The 27,046-nt window shown below is 50.5% G+C and overlaps 2 protein-coding genes and 2 pseudogenes across 2 annotated transcripts; all 4 read left to right on the top strand.

Moving 5' to 3' along the window:
• The first annotated feature begins 547 nt into the window (after window positions 1-547).
• LOC127025999 (olfactory receptor 52B2-like) lies at window positions 548-1,515 on the top strand (annotated as a pseudogene).
• A 5,570-nt stretch (window positions 1,516-7,085) lies between these two features.
• Window positions 7,086-7,993, top strand: LOC127025959 (olfactory receptor 52B2-like; annotated as a pseudogene).
• Window positions 7,994-14,241: 6,248 nt separating this feature from the next.
• LOC127025842 (ubiquilin-2-like) lies at window positions 14,242-15,972 on the top strand. The gene is made up of 2 exons (XM_050910980.1): window positions 14,242-14,545; window positions 14,693-15,972. Exons 1-2 carry the CDS (start codon window positions 14,242-14,244, stop codon window positions 15,970-15,972), a joined length of 1,584 nt encoding a protein of 527 aa, XP_050766937.1.
• Window positions 15,973-23,331: 7,359 nt separating this feature from the next.
• On the top strand, window positions 23,332-24,291 carry LOC127017162 (olfactory receptor 52B2-like). The gene has a single exon (XM_050898108.1). It carries the CDS (start codon window positions 23,332-23,334, stop codon window positions 24,289-24,291), a length of 960 nt encoding a protein of 319 aa, XP_050754065.1.
• The last annotated feature ends 2,755 nt before the right edge of the window (window positions 24,292-27,046 follow it).

The raw sequence follows: 27,046 nt of genomic DNA, 5'->3' as shown, positions 1-27,046 counted from the left end.
GTAGCTTTTGAACAGCTCTGAGTCACTAAAGCTGGGTGTCCCAGAGCAGGATGAGCAATGCACATGCCTTCTTTGTGGCAGTCATGGGGGAGGAGAGAATTTTCCTTAATATATTTCCAACCCTGGAGATTTCTCAATTGCAGCATAAATGGTGGTCACATGCAAGTATGTCACCCAGAGAAGCATTTATGCAATCACTGTTTCAAGAGTGAATCTCCTGTATATTTTGCTCTAGTTCCCAGCAGCTGCAGGCAGTTGCAGGCAGAAGACTCTCCTTATTTCAAAGACTCACACAGCAGAAATGACAGTACCTAGCCGAGATGAAGGGACCCGAATAGCGGAGGGGAACCCTGATGGAGCAAACTGCACAATAGTTAACACTTCCAGATAAAATGTGGTTCAGAAGTTTAAGTGTCTGTGCTATGAGCAATGCTAACCATGAGTCCAGCTCCCCTTTGTATCCCGGGTATAGTTCAGCTGCTCTTAGAGCCTTTCTTCCTACCATTACACAGCTCCTGCAAGCGAGAAACAACGTGAAGTGTTGCATCAAGCCATGTCGACAGCCAACCTGTCGGGCTCCCACCCCGCCTTCTTCATCTTGGTGGGGATACCTGGGATGGAGAAGTCTCACACCTGGATCTCCATCCCAGCCTACATGATGTCTGCTGCCCTTCTTGGGAACTCGGTCCTGCTGGTCACCGTCATGAAGGAGCGCAGCCTCCATGAGCCGATGTACATCTTCCCATGTGTGCTGGCAGTGTGCGACCTGCTGTTGTCCACTGCCACCGTGCCCAAAACCCTCAGTGTCCTCTGGTCTCTGTCCACCCAAATCTCTTTCAGTGGCTGCCTGGCGCAGATGTTCTCCATCTATTTTGTTTTTGTGGCTGAGTCGGCTGTTTTACTGGCGATGGCCTTTGATCGGTACATCGCCATTTGCAACCCCCTGTGATACACGGCCGTCCTGACGTGCTCCGTTGTGGGGAAAGTTGGTGTGGTGGTTTTAATCAGGAGTTTCTGCATCATGTTCCCCGCCATCTTCCTCCTCAAGCAGCTGTCCTACTGCGGGCACAACGTCATGCCCCACACCTACTGCGAGCACATCAGTGTGGCCTCCCTGGCCTGTGTCATCTGCCTGACATCTCCGTCAACATCTGGTATGGGGTAGCTGCTGGCTTCCTTTCAGCCAGCTTGGATGCCATCTCCATCGCTGGCTCCTACGCGCCGATCTTCAGGTGTCTCTGGGGGCTGCCATCCCTGCGCGCCTCCCCCAAGGCTCTGCACATCTGCAGCTCCCACCTCTGTGTCATTGCCATGTTTTACACGTCAGCCTTCTTCTCCTTTCTCACACACCGGTTCGGCCAACATGTTCCTTGGCATGTCCTCATCTGCCTGGCCAACCTCTACGTCCTGGTGCTGCCCATGCTCAACCCCATCATCTACGGGGTGAAAACAAGGCAGATTTGGGAACACATGGCTCATCTGCTCAGGCCGGGGGGCTTGGGCGGCAGGGCATAGCCGGGCAGGCGAGAACGGGCAACCGGGCTGGGCTACCGGTGAGAGGGGTGAAATGAAGCTTTGAAAAGAGGGAAATGAATGAAAGACAGTGGGGATCTGGCAAACCTGGACCAGATGGGAATGCTTTCAAGGTAAGTATGTTCAGCAAACATCAACATCCAACCCATAGCTCTGTTGCAGAGAGGCTGGACGGGCTCCCAGATGTACTGAGGTGAAACAACTCATTGGGACAGTAGGAGCCAGACACTGGGGGTTACCACTATTCCCATGTTCCTGGGATCCCCTGCGTTGGCCTGTTGGGTATTTGTACAGTCAAGACCTTTGCAAGAAAAAATACAGTTTCTGAATACTTTAGGTGCTATTGAGGATCTTATGAAACAGAAAACATTAAAGAAGTACATATAATATGCGTGCCTGTTATCTCAGTATACAAATATCTCTGCTCGAGCTGGGTATTGTCTCCATGGGATGGGAACAGGCATGGCTGGGGCAGTGATACGCCCTGAAGGCACTCAGGTCTGGGAGCACCCGTTGGGTCTCCTCTCTCCCGATGCCCTCTCAGAAGGCTGCAAGGACACAAAGATGATGGGAGCACTGCTCCTCTGCCCTGCTCGGCTCGGCCCAGCTGCCCGGCACTGGCGGTTTGCACCACAGCCAGCCGTTGGCTGGGGCAGCCTGACAGTGAGGAGATAGCTTGCCAGGACCCCAGATGATCAGGTCCCTGGCTGTGAGCTGTGGGAAGGCTGCAGGCTTTGCTGCCAGCAGTGTGGGTTTGCTTCACTCTTGCTGCTCGGAGCTGTGCACTCAACTCTGCTGCGGGCAAGGATGGGAAGATCTGATGTCTTCGGCTGAGCTGGGCACTTTGGGGTGAAGAGGGAGTCAGTGGTAACAGGAGACATCCAGGTCCTGTCCTAGCATCTCTGTCTCTGGACTCCCAGGAGATGCACAGAGCCAGCCTTGCTTCCAAGCTTGAGGAAAACGGCTAGCTAATGTCAGATGCAACTGAAGTGCAGCACGTTTGCACAGAGAAGTGGCCCTGATCCCACGCTGGGTGTAACTGAGCCAAGTCCAGCAGGACGGGGGCCTCCAACTCCCCAAACCTCCTCTCCTACCATTTCCACAAAGGCCTGTCTTGGGGCAGCCAGCTAGGAAGGAAACTGTGAGCTAAACTGGGAGCAAATCTTGATATAACATCGGTTGTGGTAATAAAAATGTGACTTCACCTGTCATTGGTATTCTTCTTTCGAGTATCTCAAAGTGTTTTGCAAATATTCATACTCTCACTAGTAACACCGGTACGCTGGTCATTAGTGTATTTTCTCTAGTAGGGCCACACGTACTGAAAAAGGGAGGTGTGACCAGCACATTCCCTAAGGGTGAGGAAGATGGCATGGGTTACTAGAGAAATACAGGCATAGGCAGTGACATAACAGTTATGTTGGTGAAAGCTGAGGTAATGGTTTTGAAGCCTGTGTAGCACTGCTAGCAAATACAAGAACTATCCTTTTTCTCTCTCTGCCTCTTGGTTTGAATTTCTAGGCCCCTTCTCCATCCCTTTTTCTGCACCGAGAATGGGCTAGCTCTAGATTTAGGTGCTAGCTGTAGCTCAGAGAAGTCCCTAACATGGCCTCTGGAAGCTAGGAGGTATGTCCACCTGGACGCGTCTGATGCTGGCCTGCTGGATTTGGACCTCAGGTGTGGACAAGGCAACCAGCCAGCCTGGTGGTACCTGGTGGCCAGAGCAGGGGTATAATGCCGGCGTGATCCATAGCGTGGACCGGTCTTGGAGGCTTTGGCACCGAGCTGCTGGACCATGTGGATGGACCACGGGTCTGTGTCCCCCCATTTCCAGTGTCATGCCGCAACGAGCGGGCAGTTTTACCAGGGGGTGCCTCCTCTCTGCCCTGTTTTCAAGGAAAAGGGACCTGTTTTAGGCCTGTGAACGGAGGGGAGGGCAGAGGTACCCTCCCAGAGCCTGACTGTGCCTGTGGGGTGGAGATGGAAACTGTCCCTGTCCTCGGGACTTCTCTTCTGCCTTGACACAGTCACCTGAGGCAGTATTTCTGGTGCATCCCTGCTGACTAAATTTTGCTGAATTTTACAGACACCTCAAACTTCTTTATATTGTGGTGCACATTTGAATTCAGATTTTGCCTGTGAGTATTTCCATTCACATTTTCAACTGCAGATTCATCCCATCCATAGCCTTTGGGAACTGGACTCAGGCAAGTGGAAATCAGCACGTCTGGGGGGGTCCAGAAGAGCCAGTGGAGGAGCCACCAGGCCTGCAAGTCTTCCTCAAGTATCCCCAGGCTTAGCAAAACTAGTGAAAAAAAAAAAAGAAAAAAGAAAAAAAGAAACCTCTTTCTGACATGTGCTAATATTAAAAAGGAGAAATGGGATTATCGAAGAAATTTGAAACTGCTTAGTTTGACATTAGCTCCAAATAAAATAATGGAAAAGTGAATATGAGACTTGATCAATAAAGTGTAAAAAGAGCAAGAATGTAATTAATGTCAATCAGTACTTTTTTTTGGTGTTTAGCTTCCGTAGAATCATGTCATTTCATTTTCTGATGACTTCCACTTTCGGGTGATAAAGTTACCTGAAGGCTGAATACAGCTGTGAGTATTTTTTTATTTTCACCATATTGTGATATATACCTCATTATAACAAACAAACAAACAAACAAACAAACAAACCAATAAATAATAAGTAAAGCAGATGTTAATGGAGTTTGGCTAACTGCAAAGTCTTCTTTGCAGTGATAGCTCCACACTGATAGCTAGTTTTCCATATATTTCTGGGGACATTCAGCAGGGATTGATTGCATGCTGGGTCTGATGTTATATATGATTGTTATTAGTTGTGTAAAAGCAAGTATAAAATCATTGCTAATAAGGTTTTTAGATGATGCAAATACAGCTAATTTAATAGAGGTGAATGCAAAGTCATACTCCTAAGGAGGAGGGTGTCCTGGTTTCAGCTGGGATAGAGTTAATTTTCTTCCTAGTAGCTGGTATAGTGTTATGTTTTGGATTTAGTATGAGAGTAACGTTGATAACACACTGATGTTTTTAGTTGTTGCTAAGTAGTGTTTATACTAAGTCAAGGAATTTTCAGCTTCTCATGCCCAGCTGGCACGAAGGCTGGAGGGGCACAAGAAGCTGGGAGGGGACACAGCCAGGACAGCTGACCCAGACTGGCCAAAGGGATATTCCGTACCATATGGCGTCATGGCCAGTATATAAACTGGGGGGAGTTGGCCGGGAGGGACGGATCGCTGCTCGGGAACTAACCGGGCATCAGTTGGCGAGTGGTGAGCAACTGCATTGTGCATCACTTGTTTTGTATATTCTAATTCTATTATTATTATTATTATTATCATCATCATTATTATTTTCTTCCTTTCTGTCCTATTAAACTGTCTTTATCTCAACCCACGAGTTTTACTCTTTTTCGATTCCCTCCCCCATCCCACTGGGTGGGGGGGAGTGAGCGAGCGGCTGCGTGGTGCTGAGTTGCCGGCTGGGGTTAAGCCACGACAGAGGGGTGCAGGCCGTACCAGAGAAGGGGGCTGCAGTCCCAGTGGAGGTGGCTCCAGAGGAGCTCAAGCATCCGAAGGCAGGAGCATTTTGGTGGGGGCACTTTGGGTGATGCTTGGCCAACAGGCCCATGTGAGGGTCCCAGTGCGTTCCCGTAGCTGTGCAGGGGTGATGGTGGGCAATGCAGGTCCATGTTCCCCTCGGCTTGTTCTCAAAACCTTCACCAAGTCCTGAGGTCCACATTTTTGAAAACGTACGGTGAGCTGGGAGGGTCCCTCAGTGCATGCTGCTCTTGGCGGGATGGGGAAGGACCAAGGGAGGCTGGAGTCCTGCTGGCTTCCAGGAGAGGTCCTGCTCCTTCCCCCAGCACACGCCAGCGCTGCCCAGTCCCTGTGAAACACCTCTCCCACCACTGCAATAATGACAGGGATAAGATGAGGGGGTGAAAACCAGGAGAAACCAGCACTTTGATCCAACTTTGCTCAGCCACAGTAATGGCTGAGAGTTGGTTCACAGTCCCCTTTTAATGAAAATGAAAGCAAAGCATCTTACAGATGCTTTATGGTGTTATGAAGGGGGTGAAGCTGGGTGACCACAGCAGTCCTTCGTGGTGTTAAAAGCCATGAGAAATAAGCCTTTGGTCCTAGGAACTGCTGGAGGTCAAGACAAGCTCCTCTGAGTGTCTGCTGAGCAGATGGGAGGCCATCTGGTGACTTCAGGTGAGGTGTGGGGTGCTAGCTTGAAACTAAGCAGCACAGTCTTCTCCCAATGGTGGGATATGAAAGGGTGAATTTCCTTTCCCTATTTTAGCATTTCTGTCATAAAATATGCTGCTCCTTGTCTGATGAATCAAGAAGAGCAAAACCCTGTGTTTTGAGTCATGGACATCTTTGGATCATGAGCACCATCTGGAGAGTTTCCTCTACATAAGTGCAACAGAGGAGTCTAAAACATCTGCCTAGTATCACAGCTCTCACCGAACAATGTAAATTATCAGATGAAATGGAAAGAAAGTGTTGATTATTTTCTGTTTCTTCAATCAAGACTCACAGTTTGAGATGGGGTGGGGATGGATGGATGCAAAGTGAGCTGTCTTCTGGGTGTGGGTCCCCCAGGGCTCGCAGAGAGGCTCTATAAATACGCCTGTGAAAGCAGATTCCCCGGCACCTGCACGTCCCTGCTAGAGGGCTGCGGGCAGAAACCCCTCATTCGTGGCTGGGGCAGGAAACCGGTGAGTTGCTTGTGCTGAGTGAGCAAGTTCCTGGGCTTTTAGGAAGGTGTAATATCGGTGGAAGGGTTGAAGTTGAAGTTAAAGTTACGCCTGCTGTGGCAGGCAGGAGGCCTGTATCACTGCCAGAGAATCAGCAATGCGTTGCCTGACTTTGTGTCAGAAAGCTGCTGCCTGGTTAAACAGCGTTTGAGCCTGTCCTGGCTTTCCTCCCTGCAGGCGCTGGTGCTCGCCCAGACCGTTCACTCACCCAGTGCCTATTAGGCGAGAGCTGGATTATGCCAGGGTCAGACGGGTAGAGGAGAAGGGGCAAAGAGCCTCTCCCTGTTCAGGCTTAGAGGAGGATGCCCTGGTATCGCCCTGATTGTGTCCACCTCCCGTCTGCAGGGAAGGCTGGTCTATGGTTGCACAGGGCTGACTGATTCACAGCCCCGGTGCATAAACTGGAACAGGTTGCCCAGAGAGCTTGTGCAGCCTCCATCCTTGCAGGTTTTTGACACTCAACTGGGTAAAGCCCTTAGCTGACCCTGCTTTGTGCAGGAGGCTTTCCAGAGACCTCCCAAGGTCCTGTCCAGCCTGGGTTGCTCCACAGTTCTGTGACTCCGTGAGTGGTTGTTACAGATTAGGTCTTCTGGCAGTGTCAGTGAGCCTGTGAGGAAATGTACTTAAGACCTGTAACACTAAAGTTTGTTTTGTCCTTTCTTTTTAGTCACTGGAAGCCTTGTAGAAAGTGCAAGGAATAGGCTATCACATCAGCTGGCAATTGCACTGCCCTTGCTCCCATCACCTGTGTCCTGATGGGCACCCCTGGCATGGGGGAGTCTCACCTCTGGATCTCCACCTCCTTTACACCTATGTACATGGTTGCTGTCATTGGGAATTTCACACTGTCCTTCATCAACGACACATAGAAAAGCCTCCATGAGCCCAGGTACCTCTTCCTGCCCATGCTGGCAGTTGCTGACCTGCTGCTATCCACTACCACCGTGCCCAAGACACTGGCCATCTTCTGGTTTAGGGCTGGGGGTGATTTCTTTGGAAGCCCGCATTACTCAGGTAGTCTTCATCCATGCCGTCTCCTGTGCTGAATCGGCAATCCTGCTGGCTATGGAATTTGATCAGTACATTGCCGTCTGCAAGCCTCTCAAATATGTGACCCTCCTGACAAAGAGGGTGACAGGGACAATAGGGTTGGCTGCTCTAGCAAGAAGCTTATCCATTGTTTTCCCCATTGTTGTTTCTGTGAAGTGCTTGACCTTCTGCAGAAACAAACTCCTCCCTCACACCTACTGCAAGTGCATGGGCACAGCCAGGCTGGCCTGGGTGGACATCACCACGAACGCCTGGTGTGGCGTCACTATTGCTGTTTTTGTGATAGGCGTGGATGCCACACTCATTGCTGCATCTTACCCACTGATCCTCCAGACCGTCTTCCAGCTCCCATCCACAGACGCCTGGCTCGAGGCTCTGAGCACCTGCAGCTCTCATCTCTTGGTCATATTACTGTGCTACACACTAGCTTTTTCCTCCTTTTTTGCACACCATTTTGGGCACCGTATTCCTAGGTCTGCTCTTCTTGTCGTGGCCAATCTCTGTGTGCTTCCCCCCCCCCGCCATGTTAAACCCCATCATTTATGGAGTGACAAACAAACAGATTCAGAGGAGTGCAGTCCAGGTGCTTTACCAGTGCCACAGTCATGGCTGAGCAGGCGTCCTGCTGAGCCCAGCAGGCGGGAAAACACTTCTCCGGACTTGGATACCAAAGTTGTGTTTTCCTTTTGAATACATCGAGACACGTTATTTATGAAGTGACAGCTTCTGCTTGCCTGGGGGACTGGGTTGAGGTGAGACAGTGCGGTGGGAAGGACCACAAGCGGGAATCATTGCCCAGTGCCCAGTTACTTGTGTAAGCTGAACATACAATAGCCACGGCCACAGCCCAGAGTCTGTGCACTGGGCTGGACTGGGGGCTGTCAGCCTGCCACCAGCTTGCTGGTCAACTGCTCCCTTGCTCCGCTTCCTCAGAGCTTGTATGAGACCCCGATACTCTGTCCTAGCTTGTGCAGACCTCCCGGGTCTGCAGCAGCGCTGTGCAGGGTTAGTCATGCGGAGGTGCAAGGAAGAGCAGCAGGCAACAGCATCTACGTCGCAGCAGCAATACCTGCACCACGGGGACCTTCCTCTGTAAGCAGCATCAGCCTGCAAGCACAGCCCTCGGGTTTGCCACTTGGGACGAAGCACCTCCTGCTTAAAACCTTGAAAGCTTCAGCTCTCCAGCAGGTAGGCTGGCAAGAGGGGTTGCAGGCAGGGATATTTTTAATTCCTCTCTAGGTAGGATAGGCTTCCTGCACAGACAGCAGGAACAGCTTTCGTCTGGAAGGACAAACACAGACGAGCTATACGCAGAGACCCTCAGCCCCCCACACTCAGCCCACTTGGGCTGCAGATGCCCAAGGCCAGCTCAGGGGAGCCACCCGCACAGCAAAAGCCCGTGGTCGGTGATTTCCACCCCGGCACCATCCTGCTCCATGCGTGGGGCCTTGACCTGCCCCGTGAAGATGCTTTGCTCTCCTCACAGCTGACCTGGACTGCTCCTCTCAGACATGCCTTTCTCGGGGGCCCAGTGGGATGCCCCCCCCTCAGCTGTGCCGACCAGCCCCAGAGGCCAGGCAGGCTTTTCTTACATGATGTGTAAAGCAGGTGAGGAAAAATCTGCCTTCTGTGGGCTGTCACAGCATCTTCCCACCCAGACATCTGTGCTGATGCTCAGAAGAGGGACAAAATGCAGCCTTGTGGTGCAGGCACTGTTTGCAGCAGATGGGCATGGGGTGGGGGGGGCAGGAGCGGAGGAAACTGTCCCCTTCCCAAAGGTTTCCCCTCCGAGCAGGGGAGGGCTCCGGGGCCGGCACAGAGAGGCAGGGGCAGACGCATTCGGCTTTTGCCCATGCCCTAAATCCAGTCTGCTCTGGAGCTGCAGTGTGGCACAACACCGCGAGCCAAAGTGGTTTGCAAACATAAAAATTTTGATGGTTTGCAAACAAGATGTTTTGACATTTGCATTTGTGCGGTGGCTTCCTATACGCGTGTCCACAGGTTAGTTATGGTGTGTTATGTGCTTAAGGGAGGTTAATGTGGAAGGAGTCATTTCATCTAAAAACCTGCAGGAGTGAATGTGCTGGCTAATAAATACAGGAGAACAATCTCGCCGGTACAGTATGTTGAAGCTGCGCTGCCCTAGCTGAAGGCAGAAATGGGCAGCAGCAAACCCTCCCGGAGCAGCAGGTAAGCGCAGAGAGAGGGACGGATCCAGAGCTCTGCTCCGGCAATTCGTGACTGTCAGGAGCGCTTCAGTGCAGCCTCTTGAGGGCTGGGGTGTACCCCAGGGGATGCTCTGTCTTGTGCTACATGCGATCACGGAATAAAGCACATCTGACCAGAGACATTTTAGAGTAAAGGTCTCTAAAAAATACCCATTGCTGGGCTCAGTGGAGGATAAGCTGGTGGCTTTTGGCCTGGCTGACCTGCTGGGGGCTCGTACTAATCTGCGGTCTGTTTTAGCCTTAAAGTGAATTGCTAGGGAGGAGCAGGTTAATGTCAGTCGTGCAGTGCAGTGAGGGGGTGGGCTTGCTCGCGGTGAGAGCGGGGCTGCAATCCTGCCCTCTGGTTGGGGGTCAGTGTTTTAAAAGACAGCAAAAAAGTCTGGAGAGGAGGGAGACAGAACAGACATATTATTCAAGTGCTGGAGAAAATACTTGACCTGTAAAGGGTGCAAAACATATTAATTTTTAAAGAGCTGTAGAGGCATCTTCATTGCAGGGTGGAAGTCTCAGGAGAAAAATCTGATGCTAAGGATCATTGTAATGCCCTTGAGAAGGATGAATTTGAATGAATGAAAAATGAAGCCAGACTTATTCTGATTAGAAATAAAAGCCTTATTTTGAATAATGAGAATAATTAACTGCTGTGAGAAGCTCATGAGAACAACAGTGACTATACCCATATATATATATGCCCATGTGGAGAGTGGAAGTTGTTGGGTACAAAGTTGTTTTCTCAGTGAGATCTTTGGCTTCCAGAGTGGTGGAGGACCGAGAAGCAGTCCACATGCCTGTTTTGGCCTCCAGCTCTACGTATGTGCATGCTTGCAATGTGATAATCTGTGGTATTTCTGAGATGCTGCTGCCCGTTCTCTTTGGAAGGGCACTTCTGGGCAAGGATATGTGCTGCTGGCACTTTGAGGCCAGATAGATACATCATCTGCTCTAGTGCTTGGTGATGAGACTTGTTGGCAGCCACAGTGCCTGTTCTACTTCTTCCCCATCACCCTGCCCTGTCTGAGTTCCCCTTCCCATCACTCATGGTGATGCCATTGGAGGAGACCAGGCCGTGCTCCCTCCTCCCAGGATCCTGACCTCCACCATCTCATGGTCACTGTGGCCAAGACTGCCTCCAACACCCACATCCCTGACCAGTTCATCCTTGTTTCAAATTATCAGGTCCAGCAGAGCCCCTTTACTTGTTGGCTCCTTCATCTCCTGCACCAGGAAGTTGTCGTCAAGGTATCTACAAATCTCCTGGGTTGCTTGAACCCTGCTGTATTGTCCTTCCAGCAGATACCAGTGTCACCTTCAAGCAGTGAGCAATCCTGGAAATATCCCGGGCGGTGACAATCCGTTGACATGTGTGTGCACCGGGTGCCAGGAGGCATCGCCTAGTGCCGCACGTGAGCCAGTTGGAAACAACTCATTTGCCTCCTCGGTGAGAAATTGCGCCCTGAAGAGGGTGGGCAGGAGAGGCCAGCTTTCCTGTGGTGATACCAGGGACCATCGGCGTCTCGTCCTCCTTCCCTGAGTGCCACCAGTGTTCGTACCAACGGCAGCTCTGCTGACTCTGACTGTGGTGTTACCAGCAGCACCACTCGCCTGCTGGGACAGAGCTCCCCGTTACTCAGCCAGGACGCTGGGGTGGGAGCTGGGGTGGCTGAGGCAGGAGATGTCCACAGCCCGCTCCGTCAGGTCACTGCATCCCTCCAGCTGATGGTGAAGTTGTGCGCATCCCCACAAAGCGGATGGTGCTGTTGCTGCTGCAGAGGTCCCAGCAGGCAGCACCGGCTGCGCTTTCCACCGAGGACATGCAGCAGCAAGAAATCACACAGAGGATGCCGCCAAATTTCTTCCAGCAAACCCAGAACTCAGAAATGGTGGTGGTGGTCTCTAACCCAAAGGCCTTGCAGGCTCGGTCACAGATTGAGCAGGTTTTGTGGCTCCTTACGGTGGAAGCACCAGTCAATGCCATGGTTGCTGGGATCTGGGTGATACCAGAAACTCTGCAAATGTTGCAGGCACCAGCTCTGGGTCTGGCAAATTGCCCCCACAGTATGAACAATATCTGAGGAGGAACAACGGCATCTAAACATGCTGTAAATGCTGCGTGCAGTTCCTGGGATAGTCTCCAATCCTCACAAGCTCCAGAAATCAAACTCCAGGAAGAACTGGAGCTGGTCAGGTTAATGACCCTCCTTAATGGGGAAGGAAGTGTTAGAGTGGTTGGGAAATTCCATCCTTCTGATTTTCATCCTGGATTTATTTATCTCCTGACTCGTTGGAGGAGAGGCACTACCTAGGCACACATTATTACAGGCATCAGAAATAAATCTGGGCTGCAAATCAGAAGGAATTTCCCAGCTGTTAGATAACTAGGTTGCTCCAGGTAGTGCAGCAGGGGTGAGCCGGGCAAACGCTTTTTCAAACAGGAGGACATGTGTGCCGGTGAGGCAGGACGGGTTTACGTGCCTGGGAGAGCCCTGCCACCCTGTGCTGCTGATGGGAGGTGAGGGCCACGCAGCCCTTGAATAGCACGTGCTGCTCAGAGCTGGGTCCCCTCTGCGGGTCCCCCATGCCCTTGCATTTGGGTGCCGCACACACAATAAAGGATCTCTGCTTGTTGCAGTATGCCTGTGAGAGCTCACAGCAGTGTTGACTCCAAGGTGTCAGTTTTCCCCAGATCCCACTGATTTCCACCATGGAGCAGGAGGACCATTCCTGTTTCTCGCGTCCATGTTCTGAGGCACAACCACCAGAGAAGATAGTGATCAACCCCCCCATTGCTATATTTAGCACAATTTTTCCGTCACTTCTCAGTGAACTGGAGCCAGAGCTGCAGCCAGAGATGACGAGAGGGCTGTGGGGTCACCACGCAGAGGGATGGGTGCCCTGCGCTACCTCTGCTGCACTCAGCAGGGAGAGGGGTGGCAGTGATGGAGGGACCAGTCATGGCGGGGAGGGAGCAATCTGGCATTAGTGCACCGGCACGGGTGTGCGTGCCCGTGTATTCTGTCCAAACAAATAATTGCAGAGGAGCTCTTTGTTATTGCAAACAAGACCGCTGGGGCTTTGGAAGCGCTCTTCTCTTGGCGTGCTGTCTGGAAACAGAAACCATACCATGTCCTTCGGGGAGTTACCCTGTGGCATGATTAGCAGAAATGAAATAAGCACTCTGCAAATGGATCAGAAGATTTTTGATTAAAAGAAAACTTTTGTAATTTAGAAAATTAATATCAACATCAAATAACCTGAAAGCTATGAAACAAGGCTAAAGAAATGAAGCTGTTGTTCTGGTATGCACCTGGATTTTTATATTGGCTCCGTGAAAGTTAGTCTTTGAATTTTGCAGATGAAGAAATTGAGCACCAACCTGGGGACCGTGAAAACTTTTTTCCAAGCATCACACAAACAAGAATTAAAACATGGGATGTTAAGACAAATTTACCTCCTTTTGGCTTTGTTTTGAAACAAACATCAGCTTTCTCAGCTGGGTGAAGGAGAGATTTGTTCTGCTAATGGCGCTGGAGTGTGTTTGCTTTGTGAACATGGATTTAAATGTGGATGCTGTTAAAACAGCAGCCACAGGGATGGTGCAAAATCTATTGAAATTGCACAGCCTGCGTAACCCTTACCTGGGAACATCTGCACCGGGGCAATCTTGGGGATAAAACTAAGATAAGCTCACGGTGCACTCCGTGGTGGTGGTGTTTCCTGGTTGAAAAGGTGAGGGTGCTCCTGGGCTCGCGCTGAAGAAGGGGGATGTTTCCTTCCCAGACAGCTGAGATCAGGGGTGTCAGGAAGGCGGCAGGCGTGGAGACTGCATTGCTAGGAGCCTGCAAGAGGAGAGGGCTGACCCTAGGTGTGGGTGCGCAGCGCTGGCAGCAAAACCACAGAAGGACCTAAAGGCTGACAGGCATGGGATGCGAAACTTCAGGGTGCTTTGCATCCCTGAAGCAAACCTGGCAGGAGGGGGATGTTCACTGAAACAGGGGAACAAGGTCCGGAGCGGAGAGGGTGGGTGCCTGGGAGCTTTGCAATGGGGTTGGCGATGCCAGCCTGCAAGCGGCCGAGTGCGGTGGTCGTCTCAAATGGAAATGGTCCTGGAGTCCCCTGAGCCCGTATTTTCCCATGTCGTGGTCCTCCCCGTGCCCCCGGGACTAGGTTGGCTGGGGACCGTGAAGGCGAGGAAGACCGAGCTCAGCTCCAAGGGAGGTGCCCCCTCTCCAGGCCATTGCTGCTCACTCTGACATCAGCGGTGATGTCATAGCACAGGGACGGCTGCACGGCAATTCTATGTGGGCAGGAGGCCACAGCGGGACAAGGAACATGGGGGGACTGCTTGGGTGGTGAGCGAGCAGAGCAGCTGTGCAACATCTGGCTGGTATGTGCATTCGGTCTGCACGGCAGGGAGAGGCAGTCCTTGTCCCTGTGTCACTGCTCCCGCCCGGCAGCTGTCACCATAGCAGGGGCAACAGCCACCCTCCCGTTTCAGCTGGCAGCCATTGCACCCTGTTCTTCCCACCTTCTGCCAGCACCTCTGCTTTTCAACAGACCAAAGCTCAGTCCCGGTCTCACAGCCACCACATCCAAAAGCAAAGGGGCAGCGGAGACTAGTCAACCCGTTGTCACCATGGATTCCTCAAATGTCATCAAAGTGACTGTGAAGACCCTCAAGCAGAAGGAGCAGTTTGACGTTGCTCAGAGCAGCACCATCCTGGAGTTTAAGGAAGAAGTTGCCAAGCGTTTCAAAACATCCCCTGATCTGCTGGTCCTGATATTTGCTGGGAAAGTCCTCAAGGATCAAGACACTTTGAGCCAGCACGGAGTTCACAGTGGGGTCAGCATCCATGTGGTCATCAGGTCCCAAAAAAGACCACAGGATGGCCTGGCAGATCAAGGAAGAGCGGCCACCCTGATGCCACCTCCCAGCCACAGTAATTCCAACTTATTCTACGTGGGAAGCATAGCTGATCTGCAAAACCCGTGCTTGATCCATCATAACTTGTCTGAGCTGTTGACATCCAGCCAGGAAATAGTGGCCCAGACGATGGAGAACCTCTTGTCTAGGATCCTCAGCTCAGGCCTGGATCTGAATACCATCAACAACAACGCATTTTTGCTAGGGTTCCTCCTTGGGGTGACAGGCGTACATCTCCTAGGCCTGGACTCAACAGACATGTTGGACTTGGTGAGTAGTATTCAAGAACAAGATGTGTCCATGCACAGCTTTGTAAGCGAGATGGTGCAGAGCACCTTTGTGCAGAACATCCTTGACAATGCCGATCTTGTCAGGGATCTCATCATGTCCAACCCTCAGATGCAGCAGCTGGCTGAAGAAAATCCCGAGATCAGTCAGATTCTCACCAACCCACATACTATCAGAGAAATATTAGAGGCCTCCAGCAGTCCTGCCATAATGCAAGAGATGATAAGGAACCGTGACGTGGCCATGAACAACCTCGAAAGCATCCCGGGTGGATACAGAGCTCTGGAGCAGCTGTACAGGGAAATTGAGGAGCCCATCTTAGATGCTGTGCAGGCACAGCTGGGCAACAACCCGTTTGCTTCCTTGGACAGTAACCCGCCCCTGAGCAGAGCCAGGCTACCAGCCCATGCTGAAAACCGGAGGCCATTACCGAACCCTTGGGCTCCACAGTCCAACAGAGTCAGTGATAATGCAGATGACTCTGATGGCCAATTTGCCACCAGCAGCACAGGGGACAGTTTTGCCTCGCTGAGTTTGGGTCCTGCAGCGGGTGCAGTGGTACCCAACTCGGGGGAGGTTCAGAGCATGGTTCAGCAGCTAACAGGAAACCCAGAACTCATGCACAACCTGGAGAGTGCGTTAACAAACCCCAACAGCCCAGCACAAATGCTGCTGAATAGCGCTCATATATCAAGCGATGGAAGTTCTCCACCTCAAGATCAACAGGCACAGCAGCTGCCACCGGAGATGGAGAACGCTGAGATTTCATCCTTGCTGAGAAACCCCAGAGCACTGCAGGCATTGCTACAGATCCACCTGGGATTACAGACCCTCTCAACAGAAGTACCAGATTTTTTACTTAGTTTGGAGGACTCACATGTGGGGCTGGATCTGGAAAGCATGGACAACTCGGCACAAAGCAGTGACTCGGAGGACGATGCAATTTTGGTGTCAGACGAGGATGAAGCAGAAGGTCAGACAGAGATGGATGAGGAGGTGCCACAGACCAGATTTAAGAGACAAATGGAGCAGCTCAGTGCCATGGGCTTCCAGGACCAAAGTGCAAACTTGCAGGCACTGATTGATGCAGAAGGAGACATCAGTGCAGCAGCGGAGACGCTGGCAAACACACCATCATCAAACAGGATACCCTAACTGGTTTGTCCAAATGAAGCAGTTAGAGCACCTCATTTGTTGACGGTTGTATTTCAGTCTCATCACACACTAAAAGCAGCAGGGTGCATATTAAGAAGTTGTGTGCTGTAGCATTCTTCCATCTATGAGAATTAATTTCCTCTTGGCTGCAAGGATTTCTTGCACTCAAAGGCAACAGACATGTGTTGTGAAACTGTGAGGGCAGGCCCTACGTGAATGTGGTGCTACCCCTTTACAGACAGAGTCTGTGATCTGGGTGTGCATGCAGGGAAAAAACATGCCAAGAAAAGACACCAGAGAGGGAAAATATGCTTTTTTACAGGTTAGGAACTGAGATCCAGAGATGCTGAAGACCAGATGATAAATGATCTTGGCTCCCATTTGGGCTCCAAAACAAACAGTGGCACAGCTGCTTTTTTTTTTTGAAATCTGGCCCTACAGAAGAGAGGCAGGGAGTATCTGAGCCATCTAATTCCTGTCACTGTGGGCATCAGCCTTTCCTCAACTCAGCAAATGCTGTTTTGAAAGTCAGTCTGTCATTTCTGCCACTGCTGCTTCTACGGGAGTGAAGTCCATGAGGGTTATGGTAACCGTCACTGATGGCTGTAAGTCAGATTTTCATCCCGAATATGTTCACAATTGGTTTTTACCCACCTATTGTTGCACAGAAGTTTTTAGTTTCATGCACCAGTTGAGAACTTCTCGCATTAGCAAATCCTAAACCCTTTGTGCTTTGCTCAGTGTCACACATGGGACCAGGGATTAAGGCATCTTCTCCAGAGCCTTCCTCAGGACCAGAGCTGAGTGTCTTTGCAAGTCTCGTCCCTTTTGCTCATCTGAGGCTGTGAGCGGGGTTGTGCCATATGCAGCCATAATGCTCTTCAGAGCCTTGTCTCTGTGACACAAACTGTGATAACTGATTGGGAGCTTTAGGCATTCCGGGTTTGCTGTTGCAGACCTGCCCATAATGTCACAAAACCACATCCTGGCCAGCCCTGCTGCTGCTGCCGCAGGGTAGATGGAGCAGCTGGGGCTGGCTGTGCTCCTCCGGACTTTCTTCCCTTCTCCCAGCCCTGCCTGGTGTGAACAAGGTCAGGATCAGCCCAGACCTCGTTCCTTTGGCCCCTCTGTCCAGTTTTCCACCAGTCCCATCACATCCCTCCCTTTCTGCTCCTCACCCGTCCCCTCTGCCCTGCCACCCGAGCTCTGAGCCTCCTTGTTCCTGCTCTGGGTTTCCCACTCATTTCTTCCGCAAGCATTTTCTCTCCCAGCGTCCTTCCCTTACAATATGTCCAGTGAGAGGTTTTCTGCCTGTTTCTTTCACCTCCTCCTCCACCTGCCCTTATGATTCTTTAGCCATTCTTCTTATGCCAAATTCAGACTTTTTGTGTCCTATCTCTCCTCGCTGTTTTGCGTCTTGTTCCTTCTTCCCCCTCTTTTTTTTGCCTTTCTGAGGTGATTGGAGGATTGGGGGACATGGGGACATGGCCTTGGTGCTCAATAGAATGTGGCTGGAAAATGCCCCTCTCTCAGAGCAGACCCCATGTGCCAGCAGCCGTGCTTCATCTGACCTGCTGTGATAAAGCTAATTCCCGATGACAGCATTAGCCTCTGGCAGGAATTGACAAGCTGATCTTGGTCATGTCCTCCGTTTACTGATGGGCAAAAGCTTCAGCCCTGCCCTCCCTCAAGAAGCTGGCCTCAGCCTCAGCCACAGGGATGTGGTTTATCCCAGGGGAGGGTGGTCCCAGGCTCGTTGGGGTCTGCATGCAGCAGCCGTGGCCTAAGGAGTGTGCTAGCTGCACCATGTCAAAACATTGCAAACTTCCCCAGTGGTTAAAACTGCCACTGGTGCTTGGGGATCGTGCTGCTGTGAAACGCCTCTGCTTTGGGCCATGCTCGAAGACTCAGATGACGACGTCTGCCCCTGAAGTCCTATGAGCCTGAACACGTGTGCAGAGCCGATATGTGACCTGTGCTGGGCTGTTTGTCCGAGGCTGATGCTGGAGTGAGATAGGTGTGGGTGGTAGACACCAAGATGTGAGGATCTAGATGTGAGTTGTGCATCCAGCCTCCTGCTGCAGCCAGTGGAGACCTTGGCATGGCTCCGTTCTCATGCGGAGGAGCCCAGCACCACCAGAGATGCCTGTGGGCATCTGAGACATCCACATGGGGCTGGTTGGTGTGACACAGGACCTACAAGACACCTATGTCCCTCTAGATCAGTGGCTGGAGATGAGGAGGAATAGAACAGGGCGTCTCAGAAAGTGCCTTAAAAATCGATGGAGCATTTACACACAAAAGATCGGTGGAACAAAGTATTTCTTTAAAATGCTTGTGTTTCAAATTCAAGCAGTTTTAAGGTTTCAGTTACAAAAAAAAATGCTAAAATAATTTGCCACTTTAAACACATTTTTGCTTTTTTTTTCTTGTAAATATTTTGGTAAAGCTGGAAGGAACTCATGACACATGAAGAAATCACTGAATGTAGATATTTTTTCCCACAAAAATGACCTCCTGACTTTGCTCATCTTCTGTATGGGATTTTTGGTGTGATTTGGCAGTTGCTGGAGGACTGTGGTCCCTTGCAGTCTGTGTAGTGGGCAGCATAAGGACCATTTGGGCTTGCAGGACAGCATGAGATCTGCCACTGCGTTCACGTCCTTCTCTCTTCTCCTTGTCCATGGAGGCAGCTGGGCTGACAAACTTCGGCTGTCTATCTCGTTAGCAAGCTGGTCCTCATTCCTGGGAGCCAGACTTTTTCAAAGGTGCCTGGGCACCTGAAGACATGGGTTGTCGCAGATGGAGTGCCGCACTTCACTCGTAAGAGAGAAGTAGCAATGTGTTTATTGATACAGAACAGCAATTTAACACAGTTTGATGGTAAATGTGACAGTGGTTTAACAAGATTCGATGGCAAGGTTCACTTGATATTTACTGCATAGAGGACAGGGTCAGACAAAACTGTCAGCGAGACCTCCCGTTGAGTCATGAGGTTCAGAATGGAGCCCCTTGCTTTCTAAACTCCTTCTCAGAGAGGAGTCTAGGTGCGGCTGGATCCACTCCTAGTCCCAGACTTGGTCAACAGTTTATGTCTAAAGGATTATATATGCACAATCAAACCTTTATATCACTTAGCTAAGATTTCAAAGTTTAGCATGCTATTAATCACTTACCAAGAATCTGTTGTGGCAAGGAATCTCTCAGCCTCGAGGAGTAACCTTGAGTGGCATCCCTACTCAAGGGGAGAACCTGGTGTGCCGCCTGCTGCCGTGCAGGAGAGCTCAATGGGCCCTGGGCTGTCCACTGTTTATGGAGTAAGATAATTGACTCGTAGTCATATTTGCCTGCCGATTACAGATGTTAGCTTCTTCCAAATTTGGCTTGAGTCGGACATTGGCCAACACTGTGGTTAGGTGGGTGCATTGCTCAAATTAGCCCTTGTCTATTGTGTTGTTACCCATCTCCCCCGAATCCACTTTGAGATGGCTGCAGCCATCACGACCAGACGCATCCATTATGACCGCCACTGGTGGTTATCACTTGAGTGGGGTTACAGGGGAAATACAGGTCAGGTTGGGGGGCAAGGGGGAGCACACTGTTGGATGGGTGCACCACTGGGTGCCTGGCAGGCACAGAACAGCCTGTGTCTGGGATGCTCACCACCTTCCGAATCAGGGGGCTGATCCAGCCCTGGGCACTGCCAGCTCCTGCGCCCGGGGATCATTCGAGAGTCTGCTGGCTGCTGGCTGAAACCTCCCTGGGAAATGCTGTACCACCTATTCGTACAGATGGCTGAGCTTCGGTGCCCACCCGTGTCCCCTGGCACTGGCTCCTTCCCCGGCACAGGCAGCAGCCGAGGACGATTCCAGGCACACATCTCCGGCCTGGCCAGGACAATGAATATCATCTGCCCAGCGTCACCCTTGATAGCACTAACCGTGCTTTTCTAGGTCCCTGAAGCAGTGCTGCCACTGCAGCATCGATCCAGCCATCCTGCAGCTCTCAGCCATCTGTACTGGCCCTGAGCTCTGACACAGACAGGCATCACGTCTTATTTTGTGCAGCAATCCCAAATACCTGCAATGCCTGCAACCCTAAACAAGACTTAGCACAGTGGGACTTCGGCCTTGGGTGTTTTATGCATGTTGAATGCTGTGCTCCACAATTGCTCTTGTGGAACTATTTTTTTTTTTATGGTCAAAATCTTCCTGTGTTTCTTCGGGTGTGGGTGTGCTGCTGAGCCTGTGACATCCACAGCTGCCTCTGCCTGGAGGCTAATTGGTACTGAAATGATTCAGCCTGCAGAAAATAGTTCCTACAGGCTAATTTGTTTCTAGCCCCATGTATGGTGAGATCCCTGAGGGGCTGAAGGGAGGGGTGGTCACCGGCTGAGCTGGGAACTGGGGGCAGTGTCCAGTCATTCATCCAAGGAGGGCTCCTAAGCCCCAAACTCTTCCTCCCATCCCCTAGAGCAGCACAGTCCACAGATTGCCTCTCTCATTGCTATGGGGGAGCTCTTCCAAATTCCTTTTATTGCATTAATCACCAAGAGCGTTATGTATCACACTCAATAATCTATTCAAAACATGGATTGCTATTTATACATATGTGCTAAGGTATTTGGAAAAGCGATTGCATCGAGTTTGTACGTCTGGATGCTCGGCACTTGATAAGTCAGACCGCTTTTTTTAGGACTCATCACAACTGTTTTTCCAAAGCTTGACAGTGTCTTGCCACAACCTGCAGCTACATCACGTCAGTCCAACCAGGGCCCTGAGGACAGGAGATGCAAAGCAGCGCGGGTATAATTGTGCGCTTGGTGGGAAGGGAGGCAGGGCAGGCACAGAGCCACACGTTAGGGACCTGCGAGCATGCCTGCGGAGAGCAACGCGCTTATAATGTGCGTGGTGCAAAGGTGGGGCTGGAGGAGTGGGGGGACGACATCCCAGGGCACGTCTCCTCAGCTGGAGCGCACTTACAGAGCTGCTGAGCAGGGCACAGTGCTTCCTCCGTCCTCTGGGATCCTGCAGAGAGGTACCAGTGCCCACACCGCCCCGGCTCCGGCACTGCAGCCCCTGCCCGGAGCGCAGCCAGGGACCCGCACTCCTGTGAAGGTCAGGGATCTGATGAGCTGTTTGCATTGTGGATTTGGGGCCAGAGGGATCTCTAGGATGCTGAGAGTCTGGTGCAGAGATCCCAAATTCCCTGTTAACAATAATCATGTGAAGAGCCTTCCCTCGCCGACCTGTGAGATCAGCCACTCTCTAACTGAGGTTATGTGTTTTGGAGAGCTGGGGTTGCTGAGTTAAAGATGGCAGGGCAGCACTAGCAGGCAGGATTAAACCACACACGGGGTGATGTACATGAAAGCAAAGCCAGCGTGGACCGCTCCAGCCGGTGCCTGCAGGTCGCCTGGGTCAGCTGCAGCATCCCACATCTTGCTCCCATGGGAGAGCTGCCCACGTGCTCAGGCCGTGCAAGAGAAATACTTCTATTGTTTTCATTCTCTTGTCAGGAGACAATGAATCACCAGTGAAACCTTTCTCTCCTACCCTGTTTTTGTTTCCCTAACCTCTCTCCTGAAGGCTGATTATTTGTGGGGGAGGCTGCACCCGCGGGATGGCAGCGAGGGGGGCTCTGTCCCCTCGCCCTCCGCAGCACTGGGAAGCCGCGTCCTCGACCAGAGCCCTTGTGCTGGGTGCTGGGGATGTGCAGGGCAAACCAGAGGTGCTTGCAGCTACAGGCTTCAAAGGTGCTCACAGCTAAAGCCTTCTGCATTGATGCCAACAGGCTTCCGCAGACCTTTTTGTCATCCTTAGGCAGCTCTGTGGGAATGCGATTTTTTCCTAGGTTATAGCTTTTAGTTTAAATTAGGATTAAAAGATTTTAGGAAAGAAGAATCCAAGGGACTGCTCAGACGCAGCTGTAGGAGATGTATCCTTAGAGCTGTATTTGTATTAATGCAGTGGCAATTAGATTATGGAGGAAGGGGTCTAATGCTGAGAGGCTCCTCTGGCACAGAGCTCCTGATTGCACTGAGATTCCCACTTGCGGGTGCAATGGATCCTTGTTTATTTGCAGTTTAACAACTGAATTTTGCAAGAGCTTTTGGTATGACAGCACAGAATATATATGCTACCAGCATTAATAACACTTTGTCTGTTAATACATCACATATATTTTTATTTCATGCAATATTTATACCAAATTGTTTTAAATCATTCACGGAATTAGATGGTTATTATTTTGAATAATTTTATTTTTAAAGACAGTCCACTGTCATTTTTTGTTTTTATAGAGCAGGCTCCTTGGACTTTCTTGGTTCAGGATATTTTAGACGTGAAACATGTCTCTGTCTCACCGAGTGTGAACAAGGAATCAAATCTGTTGTTTAAAATACAATTGCTTTCTCATACATGGAGTCAATATTTTGGTATGCAGCGATCTCACAGTTTTGTTTTTAAGTACTTGCATCACTTTCTCATCTCGGCTGTGTTATGGGTAATTCCTATTTTGAGTTTTGATATTTAAGAGCTGACTGTTATTGCAGAAGCTGCTGGAAAAAAGTCGCATACCATTTTAACTTGTGTGAGTCTGGGTCTGATCCAGCCTCCAGCACTCTTTAGACCTTGCCAGGGCAGCAGTGCATCCCTTTCTTTGGCTGGTGCGGGAACTCCATCTCACACAGGTTTTCCCCTGACACAAAGGCCTTTCCAAGTGCCTGGTTAAATTTTATATCTGCTAGATTTGCACTGAAAAAGAGGTGCAAAGCAAGTTGAACTGGGTCCCAGAACCAAAAGGAAAGGGAGAGAGAAGTTTGGAGATAAGAAAGGAACATGGGCAGCCAACTTCAAACCTAGAGCTAATTTTGTTCTGTAACCTCGTGTGAGTCCAGGTACCTTAAAACTCCCAATTATTCCCTCTGCAGTTTCTGATGTCTGAGAACATCTTGTGCATCCCTGCAAACACTTGACCTTTCCTCTCTCGTTGCCTGACTTCTTCCTTCTACTCTGGACTTACAGAACATCGATTTAAGGTATTATTTGTGCAATAAGGGTTGATTCTGTCTCCATTCACTCTCGTTTAAGTGGAAGTACTTGGAAGAAAAATACACTTACATCGTGTTAAAATCAAGTGAGGAGAAAATTTGGACATTGTCGTTTACACATAATAGGAGTATAAGTACATGCTGCAATACATTGCAGACCACGGGTCTTCATAATTTGGGTTCATACCTCTGGCTGTGGCTATTAGCAGATCAGAGAAGGTGATACAAGGCATTTGGTAGTGATGGAAGAGCTTAAGCATCTAAAATAACGTTCTGCAGTGTCTTCTGCCTTTGCTTTCAGGTGAAACATGCCACCATTCAACCTTACCAGCTTGACACCAGCAACATTCATCCTGGCTGGCATCCCAGGCATGGAGAAGTCACACATCTGGATCTCAATCCCATTCTGCTCCATGTATCTGGGGGCCCTGCTAGGAAATGGTGTTGTGTTGTTTGTCATAAGGACAGAACGTAGCCTCCACCAGCCCATGTACCTCTTCCTATCCATGCTGGCCATCGCTGACCTGATGCTGTCGACCACGACTGTGCCCAAGATGCTGGCTCTGTTCTGGTTCAACGCTGGGGAGATTTCCTTCGGCGCCTGCTTGACCCAGATGTTCTTCTTGCATTTCAGCTTCTCGGCAGAGTCGGTGATCCTGCTGGCCATGGCGTTTGATCGGTTTGTTGCCATCTGTTACCCCCTGCGGTACATGGCGCTGCTGACCCAGTCAGCCGTTGTCAAAACTGGGGTGGTGGCTTTGCTGAGAAGTTTCTGCATCATTTTCCCGTGTATATTTCTTCTGAAAAGGCTGCCGTTCTGCGGGCACAACGTCATCCCGCACACCTACTGCGAGCACATGGGCATCGCCCGGCTGGCCTGTGCCGACATCTCCGTCAACATCTTGTATGGCCTCGCAGTGCCTTTTGCAGCAGTAGTGGTAGATGTTGTACTCATTGCTGTCTCCTATGTCTTAATTCTTCTGGCATTATTCAGACTCCCTTCCAGGACTGCCCGTCACAAGGCTTTCAACACCTGTGGCTCTCATGTCTCTGTTGTATTACTTTTCTATATTCCTGCTTTTTTCACTGTTTTAACACACCGCTTTGGTCAGGAAATCCCCCACCACGTCCACATTCTCCTGGCCAACCTGTACGTGCTCTTCCCCCCGCTGCTGAACCCTGTGGTGTATGGTGTGCGGACACAAGAGATAAAAAAGAAGGTTGTGAAAGTGTTCATCTGCCCCAAGAGTCATTTGCTGCAAGAATAAGAGTGAGATGTCACCATCAGAAAGTGATGAATGCCTTGGTGGGACTCCAAGCTCCCCACCCCAAACGGTCTCTTTGCACTGTTTCAGGCAACATGCCTAAGTCTTCTGCAATCACAGTCAAATACAGAACACCCTCACTTCCCCCAACAGTTTGTAGAAAACGTAAGACAAAGACAAAAGTCAGGATCTCTAATTGGCTGTGGAAGGACAGTGATCAAAGAAACGAGAACCTACCCCAGATATGTCGCTTGTGGGAAATCCCCTACAAGGTGGAGGCGGGCAGCTTTCACTGTAGTGGGACAATAAATCTACATCTCAGCCATTTTCTCTGGAGTCGGGTGAAAGGACATATAATGAACTTGTTCTTCTGAATCACAGGCGTGTAATGGAGTTCATTTTAGCAATTGCTTCTTTATTAAAATTCATGGTATTGAAAAAGTCTCCAAAAACAATAACACAGAAATAAAAGTAAGTGTTGCACGTTAGCATGCATGGGGTCTCTTTATTCCTTGATTACATTGTTTGACCATACTTTGAGTAAACACGTAGGTGAAAAACTGTTCCCAAGAGCACACCTGAAACTATTTATTTTTTAATCAGATAGGTTATAATGGAGGAGGGGGATGCCTCAGAGGCATCAGATCAGGTATTACAGCTGTACCTTTGGCTCCAGAAGTGTCAGTCTCTGCTCAGGCAAACTCCCAGTGCTCTGAGTGTTCTGTCCTCATGGACCCCAAGAAGCTGCCCCTATGAGAAAGCCACTGCCTCTGCCCTTTTTAAAGAGGACCTGAGAGCTCAGTGACGGGTCAGAGCAAGACAGAAAGAGAGCATGAGGTGGGATCACAGCTGCAGGGAAAGGTAAGCTGCTTTCTTGCACTGGGAAAGCACAGGAGGGCGATGGTCCTCGGCCCCGGGGGCTGAACCAGGGCGACAGTGGCAGCATCTCCTGCGGGGCTGGAAGAGGGAGATGCAGCCAGGCCAGAGGGGAAAGGCTCCTCCTTTCCGCCTCTCCCAGGTGTGTGCATGGTCAGAGGTGAATAGCCTGGTGAGGCCACCGAGGCACCAGACACCCTCCCTGTGGCTCAAATGAGCAGCTCGAAAACTTCACCCCAATAGAGGATCCTTTCCAGACATTTGTTGCTAACCAGATGTTTCTGCTGATGCCCAAACCCCGCCAGCACCTCGGGGAGCTCAGTGCCGGGCATTCATTTTGGGGTGCAGCTCCCAGAGCAGCAGCAAAGTGTCCTGCCTTTGGTGGCACGTGCCGTCACCGCTGGCACTCAATGTACTCCAAAGTCCTGTTTTCAGGCTTAGCAGTGTATGTGATAAAATGGGACTGTGACACGTGGACCACATCATGACAAGACATGAAACGTGTGTGCAAAACTGTCCTGGAAAACCTTTGTCTCCTGCAACCAAGTGCCATTCCTCTAGTGAGACGTTAGCACTGGCCTTCCCGGCAGCACCGAACAGCTTCCTGAGAAAACAGTGTGTCTGAGGGTGGTGTGCCAAATTCTTTGGGGCCAAATCTCACCTTACCTTTTCTTGTCAATCACTATAAAAATATATTTATTTTTTTCTATGCAGAAATGAAAAATGTATATTTTTACCTACTTTATCAATGAATAATCTCTGCATTTAGCTTGAAATTGATAATGATTACAGGCTTATGTACACATTAAGAATATGTTTGCCTGAAGAAGCAGTGTCCTTCAAGCATTGCTTAAGATGCAGTAAGAATAATTCTGCTGTTCCTGATCTTCTACTAATACACAGGGCTGATTGCACAAACTTGCGGCAAATCAGGAATTTGAAAGGGCAGAGTCAGGCTAGTTCAAAAGGGAATCTGACAGCCTGTGGCTAAGGCTACTGTCTCCATGGCTTGCAAGGGAACCATTTTGTTTTGCTGCTTGAGCATCTTCCACTGTGTTGAAACCACAGAAATATTTCAGGCTGTCTCTCAGCCCTTACTGCCACTGGTTCATCTGAAATGGGGAAGAGAACGATGATGTGTGACTCCCTGAGCATCCCCATCTCCTCAGCGGGGTTTGGGTGGAGAGAGGCTACCCGGAGCTGTTTGTGACTGCCACTAGCAAAACTTCCAAGGAAAGCTTGGTTAGAAACATGCCAGGCTTCACTTTTGACAGTTGAGGCCACATTGCCCTTCTGGAGATCTTTAGGATACGTATCCTGGTGTAATGCAACCCCCCTGGCTGACCTAAAGAATGAAGTTGCTCAAGGAATTGCAGTTAGGGGCAGGAAGGGGAAAAGGAGGCAAAATATAAAATACCAGTAGGATTCAGACATGGCCTTGAAGTACATGGGCATGGGCAGGAGGCTGAGGATGGGAACATGGGGTGGTGAGAGCCCTGTCTTCAGAAATGGTTCTTAGATCCTCTGAAGGCGTTTGTGCAGACCAGCATAGTGAAACCTGCAAGGCTGTCCTACGAGCAGTGGATCACACGGGACCTGCAGGACTGCATCCACGCCAGCTTCAGGTCAGGAGCAGAAACCCCGAGAATGGATAATCCCATTTTGGTTCTCTCTGGCGTGGCCAGGATGGGGCATAGCCCATGTGTGGATTGAAAGCCATGGCCAACGGTGCCTGAGCAGCTGTCACGACCTAAAGGGTCATGCTCACATCAGCAGTGTTAGGGATGACACAGGAGGAATGCTGGTCCTGAAGAGAGAAAGGGCTGGATAGCATCTCCCCAGAGCTGAACGGAGCCCTCCATTAGCAGCTTGACAGGTACCA

This window comes from Gymnogyps californianus, chromosome 1 (genome assembly GCF_018139145.2).
Source record: "Gymnogyps californianus isolate 813 chromosome 1, ASM1813914v2, whole genome shotgun sequence".
NCBI lineage: Eukaryota > Metazoa > Chordata > Aves > Accipitriformes > Cathartidae > Gymnogyps > Gymnogyps californianus.
This window is presented reverse-complemented; position numbering and strand designations above follow the sequence as displayed.